Source organism: Dasypus novemcinctus, chromosome 1, assembly GCF_030445035.2.
Source record: "Dasypus novemcinctus isolate mDasNov1 chromosome 1, mDasNov1.1.hap2, whole genome shotgun sequence".
NCBI classification, from domain to species: domain Eukaryota; kingdom Metazoa; phylum Chordata; class Mammalia; order Cingulata; family Dasypodidae; genus Dasypus; species Dasypus novemcinctus.
The window spans coordinates 51,746,994-51,771,306 of NC_080673.1; the positions used below are offsets into that span (position 1 = coordinate 51,746,994).

A 24,313-nucleotide genomic window follows, 5' to 3' on the forward strand; every position below is an offset into this window, starting at 1 on the left:
TTAAGTATACCTTTAAAAGCATCCTTATTGTCATTAGCTTCAGTGACTCAGGGGCTTTCTTCAAAGTGTTCTACCTTCTCTTCCCTCCCTTTCTCTTTGGGCTGTATTCTGTTAAAATCCTTATATATTGGGGAGTTGCTTACCTAGCAATGTGGCACCTTTAATCAAACCTTCCCTTTCTGTAGGTAAAGATGATTCTCTTTATAGTTACATAGTAAGGATTTGACTTTTGATAGCTTTCACTTTTAGGAACTAATTCAGAGGAACATGTATGTATTTTATATGAATATTTTGAATCTCACCACCCTAAACCAGGGTACACATCTGAATTGTACCCAACCTTCTCCTTTTCTGTGGTCATATTTTCCAAGGTAATATATAATTGTTTTCAGTGGATATTTTTGGTTTGCCCACCACTTCTACTCTTGGGTAGATATTGTTAAGAGGCTAAATCCTGAAGGAGAGTACTATGAAACTGTGAAAGGTGTTTTTTCATTGATTTGTTTGTTTTTGTTAGCTGTTGACACTCAAGATAATCTTTGTCAAATCACTATCTGGATATAAATTTAAGGAATAGATTGCTCAGGGAATAAATCCCAGATTTAACACTTTAAAATATTAAAATGTTCAATGTGCAAGAAGAATACACAATGTAATGTCAATAGTGCCAAGATTGAGGAGCCTTATTATATGTTGCTTATTTGAATTTGCAGACTTCTTCTACCCCTGAGATGTTCAATCTTATAATATTTTTTTGATTTTCAGTAGAGAAAAAATGGAAGATGATTATACATATCTCATCTATGTCATATACTTTGGTTGAAGGAAGCCAACAAACTTCATCCTCATAAAAAATGTTTTCCTTGTTGGCAAACTAGTATTAAATGATCAGTTGGCAGTACCACAGTTGTGGAGAGCATGAAATGAGGGAGACTGAGGCATATTTCTAAGTAAAGAATAAAACTTGAAGAATTACTAAGCATAATTATCTTCAGATATTCTTTGCTTCAAATGGCCCTTGTATTGGAAGTTGCATTAACAAATAGATTGAGGAAGACTCCATGGGTAGCTTAATATTAATACTGTGGGGTTTTTTTTCTTCATTCTTTTTCAGATATTTCACATTTTCAAGAACAAAATGATCTAAAAGATTTACTAGAAAATCTCCACCAAAATATCCAAGCCAAAAAAAGGAAGAATGTAGAAATCATGTGGCTGGCTGCCATGGTAAGTGTTCTAATGTCAGATTTTATTCTCTGTCACCATGATGACCTGCAAGCATTATGAGGTATCTGCTATGCTGGGTCCAACCTCGACACTGTGCGTTACTGGTTACCACCCACTGTTATCCAGGTTAGGCCTTTTCACTATCATTAGAACTTCCATTCATCTATTAGAATAAGAGATGGATGAAGATGACCTCAACAAGAAAGAATAATATTCCCTAGCTATTCTTGTAAACTCCAGATGGGTTTGGCACTATGAGGTTAAAATGAAGTGTCTGTGGTCTTCTTGATATTGCATATTACAATCTATCTCACATCAACAAGCATATTGAGCTGCTGCTCTAGAATTTATGGTTTCAGCGAAGTCTAGTTATCAGATCTTTACTCACAGCCCTACTGAGGTTCCTAGACATATTGTTCACTTAATGAGCTTTAAAATAGGTTTGTTAATTTAGATATTGGCATAGAATTTATTACTTGTGGATTTGCTCTTAGAGTGATGAGCTATGTTTTGTGTGGTTCTTTCTCATTTTAATGGTGCCCTCAGGGTAAATGAGCTGCCTGCGTTCCTTCCCAGGTTTCTACAGGAGTGAAAGAGACAATCATGCTTTATCTGGCATGCCTTTAGCATTTATCTGGCAACCATTTAGACATAGTTCACTTGAACTTATGAATTTTTCTAAGACCCTTTCATCTGGAAAGGCACACATTGAAAATGAACGCCATGATGAACACCATGTTTGTACTTATTGACCAATGTTGCTTGTGGAATTTGGCCTTCAGGATAACAAGTCTTCTAGCATACCCTATTCATTCTCTATCACTAGCTTAACAGAGCCTTTTCCCCTCTTGCCAGTGCTTCAATTATAACCCAGTATAACTTACTCTCTTCTGGGAAGAAAAAAATGGATAATTTACCATGAGACTATATAAAATAATTAACCAAGAACAAGGGAGAAGTTTGCTTTACTTTCCCTCCATGCCCTCTTGGAGACCCAGGGAAGGATATCAGAGGTAACAATACGAAACACTGCTTTCAGGCAGCTCATTTATACCAATCGCATTTAGCACTGTACTGTATTACACAAAGGTTTTTAATAGTTCTTTCCCCTGTGTGCTTCTTTTTTCATCATCAAGGGCTACTACAGTTGTTCATTCTCACAAAAAATTCCTAAAAGTTGATCATAAGTTACTTTTGCTATTTTATTAATGTTATAGCATGAAGATAGTTTGATAATTTACAAAGGCTATTTAACAACTTAGGAACATATAAATATGTCATACACAGATCATGTAGCTATGCAAGTAGATAAATGATGCAGTACATGTGTGCACATGAATGCTTATATTCTCTATTAAGTTTCCTTATTTCAATATATTAAAAAAGTTCTCCTATAAATCATTTTTTAAATATTTCTCTGAAATGTATGTACCAACTTATATATGGTTTACTCACAATTTACCATTGAAAGGATGATTTCCTGCCTTTGTATATACATGCACCCATGGTGTGTAAATTCAGCATTCTCTAGGAACATTGACTTCATTAACAGCAGTGCTGTAGTCTTGATGCTTCAGTTTCAGTATCCTCTTGGAAAACCAAGGATCTTAATATCATTCTTTACATAAAGAAATATAGAGATTCCTTTTGAAATTTTCCAAAGAGCTTTTTTCTCTGTCTCTATTTCACTTTCCTCTCTTTTTAATTGATTTAATAAAGCATTTCTTCCACTGTACTACATTTTAATTAAAAAATATGAAGCTATTTGGTTTCATCTTTATTGAATTTAAAAAATAAAAATGAAAATGTTAAGTGCCAAATGCCAATTATGTTAAATATATATTTAAATCCATATACTTCCGAAATCACAGAAGTCAAGACCCGAACTGTTTACCCTGCTGGAGTTGCTCCCCTCCCCTTGTTTTTAAATTTGAAAAATTGAATGTCTTTAGTAGAATGTCTTCTTTTTAAAAATCACAAGTCATGAGAGCCATTGAAGTCTATATGTTACTCCTATGGATATAGGCAAGCCTTTATTATTTTATATTAGAAAACTTGAATTCTTGTTTATTTCAAAGGATTAGAATTGTCTAGAAGATAAAAGAGTACCTGGTAAAATACTATTTTCACTTATTTCTCTAATCACTTAAATTGGAAATTGTGAAAAAGTACCAAAGGACTAAATAAATAGGGATTTGTAAATCATAGTTTAAGTACCAGAATCATAATTAAAACAATTAGAACATTGGTAAAATATATTATGTTCCCTCCTCAAAGCAAGTAACTGCTAAGGCCTCCTTGATGGCAGATAATAAAGCAGGACTTTTTTTTATATATCACTAAAGTTTTATTTCAAATGCATGTCGACTAGCATTGTTGATACTAAAGTGCTTAGTGATATCTCATATCAGAATCCCAGTAGAGGATGGGAAGAAAAAGGGGTTGGGTCATCTACCTATTAACCACAAGGCAATGAGTCAAGTGATTAGTAATGCTTAGAGATTCTTCTCCTGACTTAAATAAGAATAACAACAACAACAACAAATAGGTATAAAGAGAAACAAAATGCAACAGCAGAAGTTAAAGGCTTGGTCCTTGACGTTAGGTAGCTGTACATTTGAATCCAGGCCCTGCTCTGTTGTGTGCAAGTTGCATAACCTACCTAAACTTCTTTTTTCCTCATCTGTAAAATGAAGTTAATTATTCCTTCCTCTAGGGTTCATGCAAAGTCAAATCTAAGAGAAAAATCTATATAAAATTTCCTAGGATTGTACCTGATGGACAAAAGAACACAATAAATAGTGACCATTATTGTGTGCGTTCTTACCCCTGGTGGGTCTTGATGAGGGTTTCTTTATCAGCTGTACCATGTGGATGTTTAAGATTGCATAACATAAAACCAAAGGTTCTCAAGTATAAGGTAAGAAGATACTTGTTTAGAATTCGAATCAAGTGTCCAATCCAGGGAACATAGACTTTCCTTCTTCCCAATTATAGTGCTGCTTCCGGGCCATGATGCTTACCATCACCCACTCCAGATTGGACACCCTCTCAGGTAGCATTGCCTCCTCTGCTAGAAATTTAACATCTTATATGACTTTGGCAGTCCCATCTCACATACAAAGAGCTAAATAAATGAAACCTATTCCACCGGCATTTGAAATGTAAAGGTAGTGTTTACACTCAGTAGGGCAAAATAAAACAATTAACTCATAAATTCACATAAACCATAAGTCATATTGGTGCAGTCTGGTAGAGGGGGCTGACACTTATGAGGAATCTACAAATGAACAACAAACTTTACACATGTGTTACAGATTTGTCGCAAACTAAATGGTATTCGTTTCACCTGCTGTAAAAGTGCCAAAGACAGGACATCGATGTCGGTGACGCTTGAACAGTGCTCCATCTTGAGAGATGAGCACCAGTTGCACAAGGACTTCTTTATCCGGGCACTGGATTGTATGAGAAGGTATCCTATATCTTCAAATTTTTTTCTTTTAATGTCACTTTTGAGGATTTTTGTTTTGTTTTTAATTTGACTTACATGTTTTACATTGAGGTCTAACCATTTAGTGACTTCATTGCATTTCCATGGCTATAGCTCATGACATGAAAGATAAAATAATTTTAGATATCCCCTCTACTCATTTTAGGCAGTAAAGGAAAATGTGACTATTTGGGATACTATGCATGGAAGATGTATTTCTTTAGCTCATTTAGACCTAAGTAAAAAGGAATCTGGGCATTTCCTATATAGCAGTTGAACAGCGTATTTCCTTGACATGTAAGTAATTAAGAATGTACAAAATAAAACTAAGTCGTTAAAGCAAAGCCTTAGGTGATCTTACAATGGCCTACATGATCTTTGGGTCCATAACCTCCTTCCAAAAATTATTTCCACATCACTCATTGTGAAGATGGGATGACACTGATACTTTAAAATAGAGAATTGATATTGCTACTCTGCAGACATTTAAAGTGCTATGCCTGAAGTTATGTTTCTTGATTCATTTCCACAGTAATTAAATCTAAAGTCTAAGCCATAATGGGAAGGAAAAAAAGCCTCATTCACAATGTCTGTCAGCAAGGACACAACGTTAATTAAGAAGTTAAGCAAAATTGTCTCTTTGCTTCAAAGTCTGACTCAGAAGCACACCAGGAAGCATGGGATAGGTTTCTTGTTCCCAGAAAGAAAAGTCATGTGATGCACTAGAGAGAGCTGCTTCTTATCTGCCGTGTCATTAGCTTCCTCCTCTCTCTTAACTGCTACAGTCTTTCAGTGGAGAATCATTGATGCTTGCCTACCCTTGTTCTATCCGTGTATGTTTTTCCCACTAATGAGAGGTTTCTGCAGTCCTCTATTTTACCCCATTTCATGTCTCTTGGGCATTTTCACTGTTCAGTAGAGTTCTATCACAATTTTTGACAAATATATAAGGATGAGAATGGCTCAGCCATGTAAAACACATTTCGTTGATATAAAAAGTTCTTTCAAAAATAATCTTTCAGCACGAACAGAGGGAAAATTCAGAATCTGAGCTTGAAATCTTCTAATTGCATAAAAATAATACAAATGTACTATGGATAGAACTAAGGTCTTGGTGAGGAGAGCTGGAGCACATGATATTATAAAATTCATTTCACTAAGATTAATTATCTGGAAGGTGAAATTGTTACTTGCATATTTAATCTAGAGGTAAGATAGGACCTTAAGTTAAAAAGATAATTCTTATAAACTGGTAAATAGTCAAATGTATGTTAAACTATAAAACTATGTACTTCAGTGTAGCATAAAACTTGTTCAGAACCAATGTCTCTTTATGCAAGATTAAGTCTTTCCCATTTTTAGATCAAATTTCTAGTGAAGTACTTTATTTAACAGTTGAAAAATGAGTTCCACAAATGTTATGTTACAAGTGTAAAGTGATTAGAACAATGTTTGATACCCAATAATCACTAAATAATTTTTGTTGAATAAATTAAAAAAAGCAATATGGAAGATCAGACCATTAGCTTGTTGGTCTTCCAAGTGCAATACAATCTAGTTAATTATGACCCCTATGGTTTTACATTTGCGAATATATTGTGACATGAGGTTTGAGCCAAATACCATACATAAAATTATTAAAATCTCCTGGTAACTTTTGTAAGCAAGGTTTCAAATTCAGTGTTTACCCATTTAAGAAAATAAGCTCTTTAAATGCCACCTTAAAAATATGCATTTGTTTACAAATGCTGTGCTAATTTAGGACAGATTTAATTTGCTCATTACAGTAAGCTTGAATAGTTTTCTTATAAATATACTTAAATATGAATGTGTATTGTTATATGCACTTACAAGTGGTCATAATTTGAGATGGAGAAGACAACCTTAGAAATTTAATCAAACCCCTTTTACAATATAAATAATGAAATTGAACTGTTGAGAGTGTTTTGGCAAAACTGTGCAGATAGGAAAGTTTTAGAGACAGTATTAGAACTTAGGTCTCCTAGTTTTATTTTAAAGTTATTTTCTTTGTATGAAATGAAATGGAATACTACTGCTTAAAATTATTTGGCAATGTATTTGATTAGTCCAAACCTGTTAGTTAGGAATTTGAGACTGTGTGCAAGAACAGATTGGTCTATCCATGTCCTGAGAAACTAGAGAGCAAACTCCAGTCTGAAAAATTAAGTCTTTTTTGTTTGTTTTTGGGGTGTTTTACATTTTTGGAAATTAAGTCTTTAAGTCCTTAGTTATCATCTTCACCATTGTAGCCAAGCAACTAGCAGTATCTGCTCCATAGTGAAATAAAAACACTGATTAAATAAAGAACTAATCAAATAGGAATTCATTCTGCTACCTTCTGCTTTTCAGAATCAGATAGTAACTTTTCCATCTACTTTTAAAATAAATATTTTCAAATATGTTCTGAAATGATGGCTTTTGTTTTATTTTCATGTTTAAGCCTTGCTTTTTGGAGTCACCCCAGGATCAGCAGAGCTTAGTGGTCAGTCAGTGATTGGGCTTAAAAGTCCCATCCTCTGCTGGGTATCTGTGTTTGGGTTGGGGAGCATATTCAAAGTTGAGGCAGTTTTCAAGTCTACCCTGGCTTTCATTTTCTACCAGGCCCCCTGAGGTCGTCTTGGTCAGCCAGGGATGTGTGTGAGTTTATCAAGCCCCTCAATGGCAAGCTCAATTCCAGGATATTCCTGTCAAATTTCTGGCCAGTCCTCTGGTCTGGTGAATGGCCCAAGTGGGACCTCAGTATTTGTTTGCCACCCAGCATGCTAATATTTCTTACAATACCTGGGCCTGGGTTTTTCCTTTCTCCACTCTAAATCCAGTCAGTCCCCTCTGGCAGCAAAGTTGCTGGTTTCCTCGGTCAGACCTACCTTATAGAACTTAGTGTCCAGTTAGCTGTCAGGGGTAGAGGTGGGACACTATTCAAACACCACATTCAAAGGTTTTTCATGTATAAACACTTCTCTATCTGTTGGTCATTTTGGTTGATTTTGAGGGGCCTGAAATGGCAGTTTTTGACAATACTACAGTTTTATATTTTGGGGGTTTTTAATGTATAAATACTACTCTACTTCATTGCTTTGGTTCATCAGGGACCTGAAATTGTTGTTTTTGGCAATATTATAGTTTTCTATTTTTGGGGGGTAGCTAACTCCTCGCTTCACCAACTGGAAGTTGCACACTCCAGACAGTGGCTCTATAATGCACATCAGAACCACTTCTAGGACTGTTTGAAACTATGTACATTTGGATTTTATATGGATTATGATTGAGAAGCTCAAAGGAGGATCCAGGGATCTAAATTTTTGAGAACTTTGCAGATGTTCTGGGTTACAACCCTATATATAATTTTTTTTTTTAAATCCATGTTTTAAAGTAGTTTTACTTTTATGTTTTTTAATGTTTTGAAATTTTAAATTTCATTACAGCAAAGTTTATGTTTGCCTTTGTACTTTCCTAAGCATCTTTCAGGCTATTTTCTTTGTTGTTTTTTTTTCCCCTAAGGTTCAAGGTTATCATATCAGCACTATTTTTCTCACTTTATTGTTTCTTTACAGTTCATTTTTTTCTATTATATTGTACTTATGTATGCAACAGTTCCAAATTATTTATGGATGAGCAGAAACTTATGGATGAAAAGAAATAAAGGTTTGTCTAGCTGCTTATTCAGAAACCCCTTCACCAGAATAAATTCCATGAGAGTAGACACTTTTTTTTGCTCTGCTTTTTTTTTTTTTTTTTTTTTTTTGAGTTAGGCCAGTAATTTATTCAGGTAGGGAGAAAATAATAGCTCTGGGGTCCCAGATAGAAAAGAAGGGTAGAAAAGTGATAAAGCGGGCTGATTTACAGACTACAATCTCCCCTTATGGGGAGGGGGGGGGGTCCAGAATCAACATCTTGCTTTGCTTTTGTTCCCTGCTGCCTCCCCATTACCTAGAATATGCTTAGTGATAGTAAGTCTAAATGAATATTCATTGAATGAATGATAAAGGTTTAAAAAAGCTTCAGGTCCTGTACATTAAGCAGCTCATTCAATTTCAAATCAAGCACATGAAATTATGGCTCAACTGTGACTTAATTTTTTATAAGCAACAGTTCTGGAAGGTGAAAGTAAAGTTTTGGAGAGGCTATGATACAAATTCAAAAACAGACAAACAACAAACAAACAAACAAAAAACAGCCTCATCTCAGTTAGAATCTATTCTTCTTTGGTAAATTTTCATAAATCTCATAGTCTTTTCCTACGTATCTAGGATAACTTTTAGCTGCATCCTCATGTCATGTACCTCATATTAGAATTTGTTTAACTGAAATGGCTGAAGAGCCTGTTTAGATTAGAAAGTTAGCAAAATATCTGGGAAGATCTGAACCTATAATGAAACTCTTAGCTGGTTGACTGTATCATAAGACCAAAACAAGAGTACTCAACCCTCACTGCACCTTAGAAACCCTAGAAAACTTAAACAAACAAATAAACAAAACACCAGATTCCTACTACAGACCCAGCCTTCAGGAATGGAGCTGGGATGTACAACCACTTGACTAAAGTTTTCCTTATTAAAACCAACCACCTTAATTAGTAAATTATTTTAATGGCTTTTTGATAAGACCAAAACCTTGTTATCTATCTTTTCCTTTAGTTGAATTTTGAAACGTATCACCAAATTCTCCCTTGATCATCTACTGCTGAAGCTTTCAAAATGGTGGCTGAATCAGCAAGGATTTGTTTTTGTATTTTAAGAATGGTAAATTCAAAATCAGCACTCAGTTTTTGGTTTTGTACTCTCTAATGAGTGCTAAGAGCTAACTCATCCCAGTACATTTGCAGAAAGCATGTTTCCAGACTTTCAAACTTATATTTGATTAATTGGTGATTGGAATTGAACTAAAAACACAATAGATTTGACTGGATTATAAATTGTCATGTTTAGCAAGAAATAATTGTGTTGGGAAATTAAATTGCCTTTGTAAAGAAACAAAACTCCATTGCAGTGTTTTTTCCTTTGTCAGGGACTCTGGGATCATGTGTATATACAATGCAACAGTGTGATTCCATATTGCTTAGTTGCCTGTAATTTTTATTTTTCTTAAGCTGTGTTACTATGTCAATCTGTCATTCTATAATGACTCCTAAAAATTAAGATAGTTGACATGCCATCAGTAAGATCAGGGCAAGTTTCAGTAGACAGCCTGTTTATCACACTTATAATAATGGGATTTAACCATTTTATTTTATTAAATATTTAATTCATAAGGGAGAGACTAAAAGGCCCATCAGTCTTATTAGATTTTATTATCTTCCTTAATGTCATATTCTCAACATGCTGCACCAGTCAGGAGAACATAACTTATAAAATGGTGTTCTTTGTAAATAAGTGACCTTACCCAATTAGTGAAGTAAGGGTTTTATTTCCCATGGCCCAGTCCCTTGTAGGGCTCCCTTTTTGAGAGATGTAGTTCATTTGCTGTTGAAATAGAAAGGTTTTTTCCTTCTTTCCTTTAGCCTTGTTTCCCACTTGGGCTTATTTTTCTCTACTTTTGTTTGTACAAGTCAGAGAAGAGCTGCTATTATTTCAGATTATCTATTTCAAATATTAAAGGGAAAAACAAGCATTGTAGACAGCAACTGAAGTTTAAAGCTATATTTTGACTATGTGAAAGGGATTTGTTTGTGGAGAGCAGCACAAATGCCACAGTTTTTCCATCATCTCGATTACTATCTTGCCTTGAGGACTTCCTGGTCTCTTTGAGGCAGTGCCTCTGTCCTTACCTTTAACAAAATATCAGTAATGAGCCTGGGTGGAGTCACCTTTATTTGAGGATTGCAATAATCAGGCAACACCTGACCCTATTTAGGGTGTTTGGCTTCAGCGGAAGGGAAGGTAGAGATGAAAGATACTGCGAAGAATGCACTTTCTTAGAAATCATGTTAGCGCAAGTTAACTTTTAACAAGGCATCTGGGGATGAGCCACCAACAGAGAACTAATCTTACTGGAGAAATCAAAGAATGCCTACAAAAAGAACTTTCAACTTCCTGAACAAAATGTGAGTGTTAACTTTAGGAATCTTCCTATATTAGTGTGTGACAAAATACATTGTCATATTATTTTGCTAGTAGATAAAAGTGCTTTGAGGTCTATTTATTTTTCCAGTTTTTGGTGTATGTTTGTTTTCTAATACTAATGACTTGCAACCCTGTGAGTGTGGAGCTCATCATCAAGAGCAGCTAGGAGTTTTACCCATGCCTTTACAAATAAATCACCTCTTTCACATCCTGAAATTATTAACTGAGGGGCTAGACATATAGGTCGATGGAATATATGCTGGTTTAAATTTTAATTTAATCCAATCTAATGCATAGAAATGAATCTAATTAAAACAAACACATTTAACTTGTGCTGCAGTTTTTAAAGTTGGGGAGACCTGGGGTTAAATCCTTATGTCCCTTGGTATTTCTGAAATTGAAGAATTCCCACAGTCTTTAAGGACTTAGAAGAAAAGCCCCAGGATTAATACTAGGTTTTCTTAAATTCGTAAATTATCTTTCAGTGACTGGGCTAGGTGATTTAGAGATCTTGCCAAAGCCCTATTGACTTTTAAGTTGCTTCTAATACTTTATTACAAGCATCTGATGGGATGGATATCCTTATATGTGTATCTGTGAATACAAATATGAGAGTTTCTTCAGTTTATAAACTCATGAGTGGAATGTCTGGTAAGGTATTTATTTTTTCAAGTTTGCTGGATACTAACAGATTGCTCTCCAAAATAGCTATCCTAATTTATATCCCACATGCCACACATGTTATCATTTCTCCACATGCCCCCAATACTTGTGCTTTAAGAGTTTTGTGCATTTTGATGGGTGAAAGTGGTATCTTGGTTTGATTTTCATTTCCCTAATGACATAAGTGAGATCAAATACCTGTGTTAATTGGCCATGCAGGTTTCCACTTCCAGTATCACCTCTTTGATATGTTTCTGATATTGGGGTTTGCATATAACTACAGGTTAAGAAAATATTTTAGCATTTGAAAACCACTGGCCCATTGTGTTTAAAGTAAGTTCTAGAAAAGATGGTTTCAGGAGTGGTAGTTTTTTAAAAGTATTTTTGATTTGTTTAAAATGAAAGCACAGTGGAATAGGACAGAAAGTGTCCCTCAGGTTTGGGTAGAGATATGCAGCATTTTGACAGGAGCCTGCCACTTGATATGAGGCTTTTTACTGGGAAGAGTGGGCAGAGCTTCATTTTAGACAAAGGAAGCAAACTTCCAGCTGAGAAGCAAACAAAAAACCACAGGCCTTTACACTTGGAGAACGAAGTGTAACAGAACTAGTTGTAGAAAGGGCTGTCTCATTAAAGAAGCCCGAGATGCCGGCAGACCAGGTCTGGATGATTTTGAAGTGCAGTTATGTGAAAACCTGGAAAGTCTGTTTACGCCCCTAGAAGGTTGCGACTTGAGCGCAAGGCTTTGAGTGAACATAGCCTCAGAGCGCTGAACCTGGGTACCGCGTTCAAGAGGGAAACAACCTGAAGTCAAACATTTATGGGATAAAGATCATTGTTCTATCTCAGACTTTGCTTGGTTTTAGAGTTTATAAGTTTGTTAGGACATTCAGTCGCCATAAGGGAGTGTTTATCAAAGCAGTCATTCATTTAACCACCTAATGATTTTTTCCAGAAGTGCCACCTTAACAATGATTTGTTTCAGGCATGTTGTAGGCAATAATATACAGAAAAGCATACACATGATTTGCCTGTTATGTTGTTACTAATGCTCACAGGAATAAATAAACAAATGTTAAAATTAATCTATTGTTAGTGTAACACCTAAAAATCTTTCCTCCCATCAGAGTGCTTACCACACTCTGGGAAACACAGAAGGGTTTCAACCCTGAGTCTAACCTGAATTTGGGTTACATTGATTGAGTTTCTAGCCCAGGAGAACAAACAGGAAGTCGTCATAGCCAAATGTCCTGTGAAAACTGGTCTGGGGGTAACAATTTATAGAAAAGCAGCCAAAATACCAACAAGCCATTTCTCCCGATCAAAAGGTCTCAGGTGACAAGGAAGTTCAAATGCCCAGAATAATACCTTTATGCCCAACAGATAATGGCCTAAAGTCCTATTAGCAAAAATATATCACGAATAATTTTTCCGCAGTCCCTCCCATTCATTGAGCATATCACAATTCGTATGGGTGTGAATGATATTATTATAGGGATCAAGAGTGTAATTTATAAAACCTATCATTTGCAAAATTGATGGTTTATTATTAGTAACAAATCACATATGATAATCTTCAAGTGTCACAGCCTGTTTTGGGGGAATCACAGCTCTGAATACTCTAAAATGTAACATTTAAGCCAGCTGACTGGAGAATGGGATGCATCAATACGGCAGTAAAATTGAGTTTAGTGCAGTGGTTAAAGGGAAGGGCTTTGAAGTTAGACTACCAGACTTCACTTATTAGCAGTGGGAATGAAATTCTAAGCGTCTTTGGTTCTTTACCTATAAAATAAAACAATGAATATAAAGAAATTGGTAACAAGACCTACTACTTATTACATTTAACTATCACTATAATTATAATTTCTCCAGCACCATCATCTCATAGGATTGTTGTGAGAATTAAATTAAATAATGATCATTGGAACACTTAACACAGTACCCGTTCCATAGTAAGGATCAATAAACATTAAAGGCTGCTTCAGCTGTTTTGATGTTGTGGTTATGGTGGTGGTAGTAGTAATTATTATTACAATTATTACTATTACCTCCTCTATCATGTTTTTTTAACGGATTATTTAATGGATAGTTTTTAAATAAATTGTGCATTGGTGTAATGTCCTCAAAATATCTTGAGGATAGTATAAGAAATAGCCCCTTCAACTACTCTTGTCATCTATTGCACTGGTTCTCTAAAAGTTGATAGGGGGAACACCCAAGAACTTGTTAGAAATGCAGATTATCAGGCCTCACCCAGGCCTAATGGATCAGAAAACTCTAGGGTTCAGCCCAGTAATCTGTGTTTTAATGAACCCTGAGATAATTCTGATGCACCCTTAAGTTTGGGAATTGTTGGTCTATTGTAAGGATGTACTTAAAGACAGTTTTAATAGCTATATTTTTGAGATAGGAGTCACAGACCATAAAACTCAACTGTCTAAAGTGTACAGATCAATGGTTTTCAGTATATTTGCAGAGTTGGGCAACTGGCACTGAAGTTTAACTTTAAAACCTTTCCTCACCCCAAAATAAAATCCCATATCCATTAGCTGTCACTGCCTAAAAGCCCCCACCTCCAGTCCGAGGCAACCACTACTCTACTTTTGCCTATTCTGGACATTCATACAAACAGAATGATGCAACATGTGGTCTTTTGTGACTATCTTCTTTTGCTTAGGCTAATGTTTTCAAGGTTCATTCATGTTGTCAGACATTTTCATTACTTGTGAAGTGCCTTCTTTGAGTATTCTTTGAAATCATTCTATAGCATTAATATTAGGCTTACATATCATTCTCCATACCTATCTGTACAGGTGCACATTATGTGCGTTGGGAGGACAGTGGGAGACTGTGTGTACCACGTGTGTGGGGAGCACTGTTGTTGTGCATTTGTGCTTTAATTTTGTGGTTTCCCTTTGTGAAGACTACTAAAAAGCTCAGGGCCAAATCTTTGACCCATATACTTCAAATGTAGAATTCTTTAATGGACTTTTTTTCTTTTTTACTGCAATGGCCTCGTATATACTCCCATTTTATGGCATTATCCTGGTATTTACTGTTTCTCACTTTTCATTCTTGATATCTTATTAAATTTCATGTATTCTTTTAAACTGCCTTAAATTCTCTTTGGAAAAAAGCTGAGTGTAAATACTTAAATAAAAATAAAGCCACATAAAGCATTACCTATAGCCTATGTTCAAGACTCTTACAAAAATCTCAGCAATCTTCAGTCCAAGCTGAATAATCCTAATTTATATTTTTTCCACAAAGCAGTCAACATCTAGTCTTTTACCTCTGAATTTATGTGTTTTTGAAATGTCTGTCTTCTCAAACTATTTGAGAAAATAATGATATTGTATTTTTATATGCCTTAGAGTTTGCAAATCACCTTGACTGCTCTTTTGCTCTTGAGAATAGGAATATACTAGATATCGTCTTTTGTTCAATTTCTGTTCCATAATTTTATAACATAAATTCAAAGTTAAAATTTCTATAATGCATATAGTTTTATTTGATTTTGTGATAAAGACATTTTTTGTCTTGAAGAGACTAGGACAAAAATAAGAAAAAAGACATATTAGAGCTGTCAAGAGATTTTATTGTGCCAGAAAAGGAGGAGGAAAATGCCTTCCTTTTGCTCACAAGAGTGAACTACTTTTACAGCAGTTACTCTTAAAATGGATGCATTTCTTATAAATTCCTTGCATCCTTGGTCACTATTTAAAAAGGAAAAGCGTTTTTCCTATAAGAATAAAAATCTTACCTGCATACATGCAAGATTCATGTGGCTAAAGGTCACCTGATCCTAAGTCACACAGTAACTGAGGCACCTACCTGAGTGGACCTCTCCTGGGTTTGTCGTGACTACAGGAGAGACAGGCTAACATCCCACTGAAAGCCCAAGCTCCACTCTACATTGGTTTTCCTTCTGTGGTTTAACTTCATAAACACAATTTTATAGTGTAAGTTAATAACTTAGAAGTTGCTAATGAATCTTGGGGTCGCTGAGTGACAAATAATGAATAAAATATGTGTTAGAAGTAGAGATGATGACATTCTGTACAACTGGGCCTTACAACTTGGTAGCAAGACTTTAGTCTTGAAAGTAGCATTCTTAGAGTAGACAGATACTGTACACAATTAGAAATCAATTCTAAGGCACAGGGCTTAAATAAGTCTATTTTAAGAAAAGTATACTGTTTGATATCGAGGTAGTCAGAACTTCCCCCAAAGTGCAATCCTAGAGTTCTTTATAAGTTAAAATGTTATATTACAGAGGTTATGGTTTCAGACCATAACAGAAAGTAAAAACTTTGTTTTCCATTTCTACTTATTTCGAGATATAATAAAGTCATGTTTCTTTGCAGCTTAGTTTATCATAGTTCCATGATAAATTGTATATGCTTCTTTATTATGCAACTTTGACCATATTCTGTGAATAACAAAAGCTGGATACACTGACAACCTGGATTTCATGCTGTAGATGAAAGGAAAATAAAAACTTCAAATTTTTAAGAAAGCTTTAAGGATTTTTGGATGTTTGTAGATTAATGCAAGTGAATTTTGTGGGGTTTTTTTTAAAAGCTTAATTTGAAAGTTAGAAGTTGTGTTTTGAATCTTCTTTTGTCCAACCTAATGTTAAAATGGTATTAGCACACTTTGCCAATATGTTTCTGAACTCCAGTAATTTCCTCTTGTGTGATTTGTGATTAAAGTGATTTTTTTTATTAAACTAATTTTATCACAATCAAGGAAAAAACAAAACTAAAAGAATCTTGGAAGAATTTCAACCAACGTGCATGGGAGATAAGGGAGAAAAAGCAGCCATCTAATTTATTTGGGGTTTAACAAGGTAAAAACATGTTATCAACAGAGATCTCAAACTCTCATGGCTGTGACCCCTTTGGTGGTTGATGCGTATCTTCCAGGTAGGCAAGGCTTTCTCTTTCCTACAAAGACAAACAAGCCTGTTTGGGCAAACCATCTTGACTAAATACTTACCCCAGCTTCTAGGAGAGAAAGTTGCCACAGGGAAGGCAGTCGGCTCTCCCCATAGCTGTTGATTTCTGCTCTGAGGGCGTGGCAATCTAATGCTCTTCCAAACCCCTGTGCAAATAACTGTTGAAGCAGTGCTCCTAGTCACATCAAAAATCGGCCTATTGCTCCATTATCATTGCGTGACTGTATGTCCTCATTAAGAACCAAGATACCTAAAGGCAAGGCATGGTATTTCAATATAAGACCAAGATTTTATTGAAGAATCTGAACAAGTGGAGTTAACAGTTTTAGGGGAAACTAGATACCTTCTGGTCCAACAGCTTGCAATACCTTATGTCAACAATTGTGCTTGTCTAATAACGTTATTTTTAAAAAGGTACACTAGACCTTAAATTGCATTTCCTGGTAGATTTTTCACTTGAAGATTCTATAACCTGAATCTGATGTAAAAGGGTCAGTGATTCTCCCAGCTGTGATGGTGGCAGGAATAGCATGTTGAATGGAATTGGATGCTCCATTCCTGAGTCTGAACTGATTACACTGTGAGAAGATATGCTTTTGTGAGCAACAGTAAGAATTTATACAGAATTACTAGAGCAAGATTAGATCTCTAAGTTTGAGGAAATAATCAGAAGTCACTTAGAGAAGTATTTTTTGACAAAACGAATTTGGCAGCCTTGCAAGACTTATAGGACAAGTAAAGAAACTGAAATTGAAAAATGAATTGTGATTAAGCTTATTTAAAATTGTTCTTTGACTTGGTTTGGAGGCAAAAGTTATAGATATTAAGAAAAAAAGATTAACATCATTTGAATGTTCCTTTTCCTTAGACCTAACTTGGTCTTGTTTGCAAATTGCAGTTTAGTTGAAATGACTTATTGATTATGATTTCTTAGGTGTTTTTCTAATGGTACTGTTTCAGTCACTAATATTAACTTGAAACATGCACATGTTTTTGCATCTCATTAAAATAGACAAACTGGCAAGAGAAGAATAACCATTAATTGACACATGAACGTCCCCAAAATATTCCAGATAGATTACTTTGCTCACTCTTTACATGAGTTGGTGAAAGACCACAAGCTTTATATGGTAGTAGAATAAAATGTTATTGATTCAAACCTCCATGGTTACTCTCCTAAAGTCAGATTTCTAACTCTTTCTGCTTCTTTGCACTTGAAACTTTTTGGGCTAATGGTACTTTAAGACTGAAACATTGGAAAAGACCTTAGAGATTACCTAGTGACCCTGTCAATCAGGCAGTAGTTTTTACACAACATCTCTGACAAATTGTCAGCTAACCTTTACTTGAATATGTCCAATGGCAGGGAGTTTGTTACTTTGTGTATCAACCCATTCGGTGGTTGCAGAGCTATAGTTTTATAAAACTTCACATTAAACTGAAATGTGTCACCCATAAACTTCCAATTATTAATCCATTCATCTGCCTGGATCAACATCGAATAAGCCAGCATCTCCTCCTTAAGTCACCCTGTCAGATATTTAGAAAACAATGCTGTGTTCTTTTAATTATTTTTTAACTTTATTTCAACTTCAGAAAATAATATAACAGACAAAAGGCAGCATAACAAATTATGGAAGTTATGACCTTTAAAAAAATCCTGTCCAGGCACATTTATCTTGTTTAATCCTAAAAACAAACTCAATTGTTTCTCCAGAGCTCTGAAAAATGACTAAATGAGCACAGATTGGTTAAATGACACAACCAAGGTCTCCTCATTAATGAAGAAAATGAAAAAGAAATGCTTAATCCTACTTACATCTCATGAAACTATATCCCATATTCCTTCTTTTTATCCTCAACATTGGTATAGTAACTTCTTTGCCTTTTCTACAAAATATTACAATATTTTTGTTACCCATAGTCCATAAGTCACATTAGTTGTATATTTCCCATGTATCACCATATTTTTAACACTTTATGATAGAGGAACATTCTTATATTTGTATTAACCACACTCTTCATCTAAGATTATTAGCCACAATCCTCATCTTAAATTAATGTTTAAATTTAGGTACAAATCCGCCTTCTCTTCTTGAGAGATATTGCCACTGTCTCACGATATATTCTTCCCTTTATAATGTCCCTTTATAATGACAAGCAAAACTGGAACCAGGTTCTAAATAAAATGTGATGAGCACAAAGTAAAATAGGACAAAACTCTGTCTCCTTCCTTCCTTGCTTGCTTCCTTCCCTCTCTTCCTTCCTTCCCTCCAGTTAGTTAGTGTTTATTATGTGCCAGGTACTTTTCTAAGCATTTTACAATTACTATCTTTCCTTTAGAAATGAGGAGTGAAATGACTTGCCCAAGGCCTCATAGCTGGGAAAAGGTGGAACGGGCAATCTTACTCTGAGTTCTTACTTCTAAGTACTTAGGCTGTCTCTTTTGGTTTGTATTTATCTTTTTTATTCCTGGATCCATAAATCACATAAATCACAAACTTTTAAAAGAAGTTTGTCTCACTGGTTAATAAATTGAAACACATAGTCTTCTTTCACACATATTGCTCTTTAGGAAGGTTTTTCCCAGGCTCTACTGTGGTATTTGATTTGATTTTCTTTTTTTTATGGTCAATTGTAAATGTTTATATTTTTATTCCTATTGGCCTTAGCTGTGACATTAAGTATAATAGCTTAAGTGAGCATTATATACTTTCTGTACTTTAAGAAGTGGGTATGAATTTCATGATAGAGCACACTTTTATTCAAATATATCTAATCAGTAGGTGTATTAGTCAGCCAAAGGGGTTCTGATACGCAATACCAGAAACTTGTTGGTTTTTATAAAGTGTATTATTTGGGGTAGGAACTTACAGATACCAGGCCATAAGCATAAGTTACTTCCTTTACCAAAGTCTATTTTCACGTGTTGGAGCAAGATGGCTGCTGATGTCTGTGAGGGTTCAGGCTTCCTGGGTTCCTCCCTTCCAGGGTCTTGCTTCTCTCTGGGTTTAAGGTTCCTTTCTTCCCAGGGCTTGCTTCTTCCTGGGCTCGGGCTTCCTCTCTTCCTGGGGCTGACTTCTCTTTCCTCAGTGAGCTTACTTCCTGGAACTCCAGCTCAAGGCTTCAGCATAAAATTCCAACATCAAAACTCCAACATCAAAAACCCTCACATCAAAAGCTTCAACTCTGTTCTTTGCCATGCCTTTTTTTTTTAAAGATTTATTTATTTATTTCTCTCCCCTTCTCCCCACCCCCCATTCCAGTTGTCTGTTCTTTGTGTCTGTTTGCTGCATGTTCTTTGTCCACTTCTATTGTTGTCAGTGGCACAGGAATCTGTGTTTCTTTTTTTGTTGCGTCATCTTATTGTGTCAGCTCGCCATGTGTGCTACGCCATTCCTGGGCAGGCTGCACTTTCTTTTGCACTGGGCAGCTCTCCTTACGGGGCCCACTCCTTGCGCGTGGGGCTCCCCTACGTGGGGACACCCCTGCATGGCACGGCACTCCTTGTGCGCATCAGCACTGCACGTGGGTCAGCTCCACATGGGTCAAGGAGGCCCGGGGTTTGAACCGCAGACCTCCCGTGTGTTAGACGGACTCCCTAACCACTGGGCAAAGTCTGCTTCCCTGCCATGCCTTTTAACACCCTAATGAGGTAGCCCAATCAAATCCCTAATCATAATCATGCCCAGTAATAGACCAGATTACAAACATAATCCAATATCTATTTTTTGAATTCATAACTATATCAAACTGCAACAATAGGCAATTTAGAACTCTGCAAACAAACATTTATAAACATAAATAAATAAGAATTTAAAAAAAGAAATACCATGGTATGGCATATTTGGGTATTTTCTATCTATATTAAAAAATTATGAAATTTGCAAAACTGAAAATTCTTCACCCTTTTGTGGTTGATATTGGACTGAACCAAACCACAAAATCTTGACCAAGTTTAAAATTTGGTAAGATAGATGATTTGAACTTGGTTCAAGTTAATTTCAGTTCTCCATTAAACAAGCAGTAATGTCAAAAAGAACAGGATAACAGTGAGTAGCTGCATTTACCCAGTAACTGCTTATTCCTCCCAAAGAATAGAGATGGGAAAGTGGAGGGAGAACCAGACCCTAAGCTAGCGCTGCTTTATCCTACTGGTGGAGATGGAGTCATGTCTATCTCAAGGGTTTACCTACCACCACATAACACAGCTTGTACAGTACCATGGTGACCTACTTCTGTGTTATGTTTCTTTCTGCAATGTAAGGCTTAAATAAGTTTGACCCTGGCCAGCCACTGCCCTTTTAATTGTTTCTAAATAAAGTATAATATTTTATTGTGGGTCATTATTCCACTATGGCTAAAGCCATTTACCATGAGGAGTAGGCCATGTCAAAGAAGTAAGGCCTTTTTGAGTGCATATTATCGACCAAGTAAGGTGCTTCATATTGCAGATGCACGTATGAATAGGAGGTTTTCTTTTCCCCTGACAAGCTCAAAACCCATCAGGGTAAATCACATCTAAATAAATAATGGTGGGTTAAGCCTTAAATAAGCTGCCTTTGGAATCAGAGATAAGGAGCAATTAATTCCTTGAGGGTAGAGAGTAGGGAGGTAAGAAAAGTGTGGCTACTGCTGGCAGCTACAGAAACAGAAGGTGACCTTTCAGCTAGTATCACCTGGTTGATACATTAAGAAAAAAATGGTATTCCTCCTTCAAGAGCTTTGATTTTTCTTAATAAAAAAAAAATCTATTGATTTATCGAGAAATTTCATCATGTTTTGCTAGAGGCTGATGATTGGGACATATTGACAGTAAATATTAAAACTAGGTTAGTTTATCAAGTTATGATCTCTGAGAAAGCAATGACCTTAGAGAAAACAAGAAAAGTGAATTTTATAATTATCTAGGTTTAGAACCCTTACCTCTCCACAAATAAATCAGTTTCCTAGGTGATTTCTAACCTGCTTGTACTTTTCCCCTTTATAACTGACATAATTCAGACTGAGGCAGTCAAGACAGTATATTTGGGCTAGAAATCTGTGAAAGAAACAAACAGAAATCCTATCTTTCCTATTATAGTTTCAATTTCAGTTGACCTCTCTCAATGCTTGTAAACACCATTGTTGCTCAACTCAAGCTAACCTCCATTCTTTAAGCTTATAATTAGGAAAAGCTTTGTCAGAACCAGTCATAAGCCTTGCAAACATAACCGTAAGCTGATTTTGTTCAAGAATCCTCTTCCACCAGTTTAACTGGATTAAAATATTTTAATAATATTTAAAATATTGCTTCTACAAAATAGAATTCCTTTTTTAGTGCTTTGTTTAAACAAAACAATTTCTTTTTAAATATTCTCAAACTCTTCTTGTATTTTAGTATTCCATTCATAATTGTCAGGCCAGAATGGGGTATAAATTCTGCAGTGCTTTAAATATAATATTAAACTGGATTGTATCTAGCCTCTTGTACTCTTGAATGCTGTTGTAATAGAGAAGAGATTGAACCTAAAATAGCTTCCTCCAAGCTGCTGTAAGAGGGGGAAAAAAGCATGATCCGAAAAATAATAGCTCAGTGAAAGAGCTTTGTTTATTTTGAAACTATTTGTGAAAATGAGGGATTGTTGTATTTGAGTGAGTCTAAGAAACCAGAATTATTCCTCATTTTCTAGTCTTTTTGACAGCATGAACTGATTAAAATATCAAATCAGTACAAATAACTCTTGCTCTAAATCTTAGCATTGTGCTAATGAAATTCTAGTATTGACTAAGACACAATCAGTTTTAATCTAATGCATTTATTTATTGAGCAGCTAGCAAATACAAGTGCTAGAGAGAGCAGCACTTCACTCCTGCACTCTAAGAGGCACCCTTGGCTCAAGTGGTGCTTTTTTAGGCTCTTCTTTGGTATAGGTGTACAGGTAGATAAAATATGTTCCTTGCGCTAAAAGAATTCAAGTCAGTAGGAGAAACAAGAAACACAAATTAACGCATGCAAGGCTGCATGTGTGAGTGTCATCTGGTTGGGTCCAGAAAGTTCTGGAAGTGTTCACAGGAGGAGAGGGAGATCCTTTGATGCTCAATTTCAAGTCTGCATTGGTTTGAGTCTTTTATATGGACCCCAGAAAGTTATGTTCCTAAGTTGAACCTATTTTGAACCATTGTTTACATTAGACCATTTAAGAGTCTTCACTAGATAGCTCCAGTAGGGCATGACCAGGGTGGGTCTTAAACCTCTTGCCAGCGTCCTTTAAAAACAGAGGAACAAAGAACTGCAGACACAAGGGGAAAGGCCACAGCAGCAGAGAGAAGCCTGCAGAAGTTAAAGTTAATGAACCTAGGAGAGAGAAAAAGGAACAGAAAGAACAGGCCAAAGCAGAACGAGCAGTGAGACCCAGAGGAGAGGGGAGAGGCCAGCCAACTCTGCCGTTATACCCTGCCATGTGCCTGGTCATTCACAGTGAGCTCAGGGAGAAAGTGAGCCTGGAGTAGAAGGAAGAGATGGGCAGAGCCACCATTGTGCCTCACCACGTGGCAGGAGTCCAGGATTGCCAGCAGCCAGCTTTCAGGGAGAGAACTTCACCTTGTGCCTTGATTTGGACACTTTTATGGCCTCGGAACTGTAAGCTTTTAACCTAATAAATCACATTGTAAAAGCCAGCTCATTTCTGGCATATTGCTCCCAGCAGCTTTTAGCAAACTAAAACAAAGTCCACCACTAGAAGTGTATGTGTCAATTTATTTTTCACAAATGGAACAACTACCAAGGCTTTATCTCTTTTTAGTCTTAAATGGAGAGATAATAAAAGTCAGTTTCAACTACTTAGCTTTAGTTCATCTTAATATATATTAAGTGGCAGTCAATGAAGAATTTGATTATAGATTAATTTGCTGTAGCTTTAGGATAAGATAAAGTAATGAAGATCAAAAAGATGAAAAAGAAGTTGATGTGTTTCCTTAATTTCCCCTTGTTACTGGTATTGTTCAGATTTCAAAAATTTGCTAAAGGATAGTAAATGTCAATTTAATCAGTACATCCTATTATAAACAGAGACATGAAATATTAGTGTTACCAACACTTTGTAGATTTAGGTTTGCCAATTTAACCCTTGAGACTATTCATCACCCTGTTAAATATTTGCCTATATTTATGCTAAGTTGCTTCCAGTACATACGGCACTTCATTAGTGACCAAAACATCCAAATAGTAGCTTCTTCCTGGGACCTGGGGCTTCTATTGTCCTGGGAATAAAATGTTCTTGAAATCTGACTTTCTTCATCTTTCTACCACTTACTTCCTTAGTAAAATTAAATTTTACAGGTGTCCTTTCATCTTATTCCATTTCTTAATAGTCTCTGCTCCATAAACCATTGTGACTAATTTCCCAAAAACAAGTCTCCTTGAAAATTTACCATTTTGGAAAAGTTAGACTCTACTTAACATTTTATCTGCTATAGCTTGAATATTTTAAAATTCAAATTTAAAATTTACTTTTAAATGTACTTTTAGTAGCAGTTTTTACAGTTTAACCCTCTCTTATTTACGAGAAAGTATTTCCAACTCCACAAACTAATGAAATAATAATTGCTTTTTTGTTGTTGCTATTGTTTTTTTAAATGACCCATCTTCCTTTCTATAGGAAAGAAAACTTTCTGAATAAAAGAAACATTTTTGTAGGAATTCAAATGTGATTTTTGCAACATTGAATAAATGCTAAATACAACATTTAAGATATAAAACAACTACTTTAAAATTATTAATCCTGATGGCTCAATCTATGATGTATATAAACAATTGTCCCTTGAGTTAACTCAAAAACCAGTATAATTCCTTTTTTTTAAGTATAATTCCTATTTTTAAGAATTTAATGGGCATTAATCTAATCT

At 35.5% G+C, this 24,313-nt stretch overlaps 1 protein-coding gene across 18 annotated transcripts in view; it reads left to right on the forward strand.

The window, feature by feature from the left end:
- INPP4B (inositol polyphosphate-4-phosphatase type II B) overlaps positions 1–24,313 on the forward strand; it is a 902,865-nt gene that overhangs the window by 844,978 nt on the left and 33,574 nt on the right. For all 18 annotated transcript variants that reach the window (XM_058287497.2, XM_058287349.1, XM_058287627.2 and 15 more), the window contains 2 exons: positions 1,115–1,227; positions 4,545–4,699. In XM_058287497.2, coding sequence (XP_058143480.1) covers positions 1,115–1,227; positions 4,545–4,699 — 268 coding nt within the window. The remainder of the gene's footprint in view (positions 1–1,114; positions 1,228–4,544; positions 4,700–24,313) is intronic.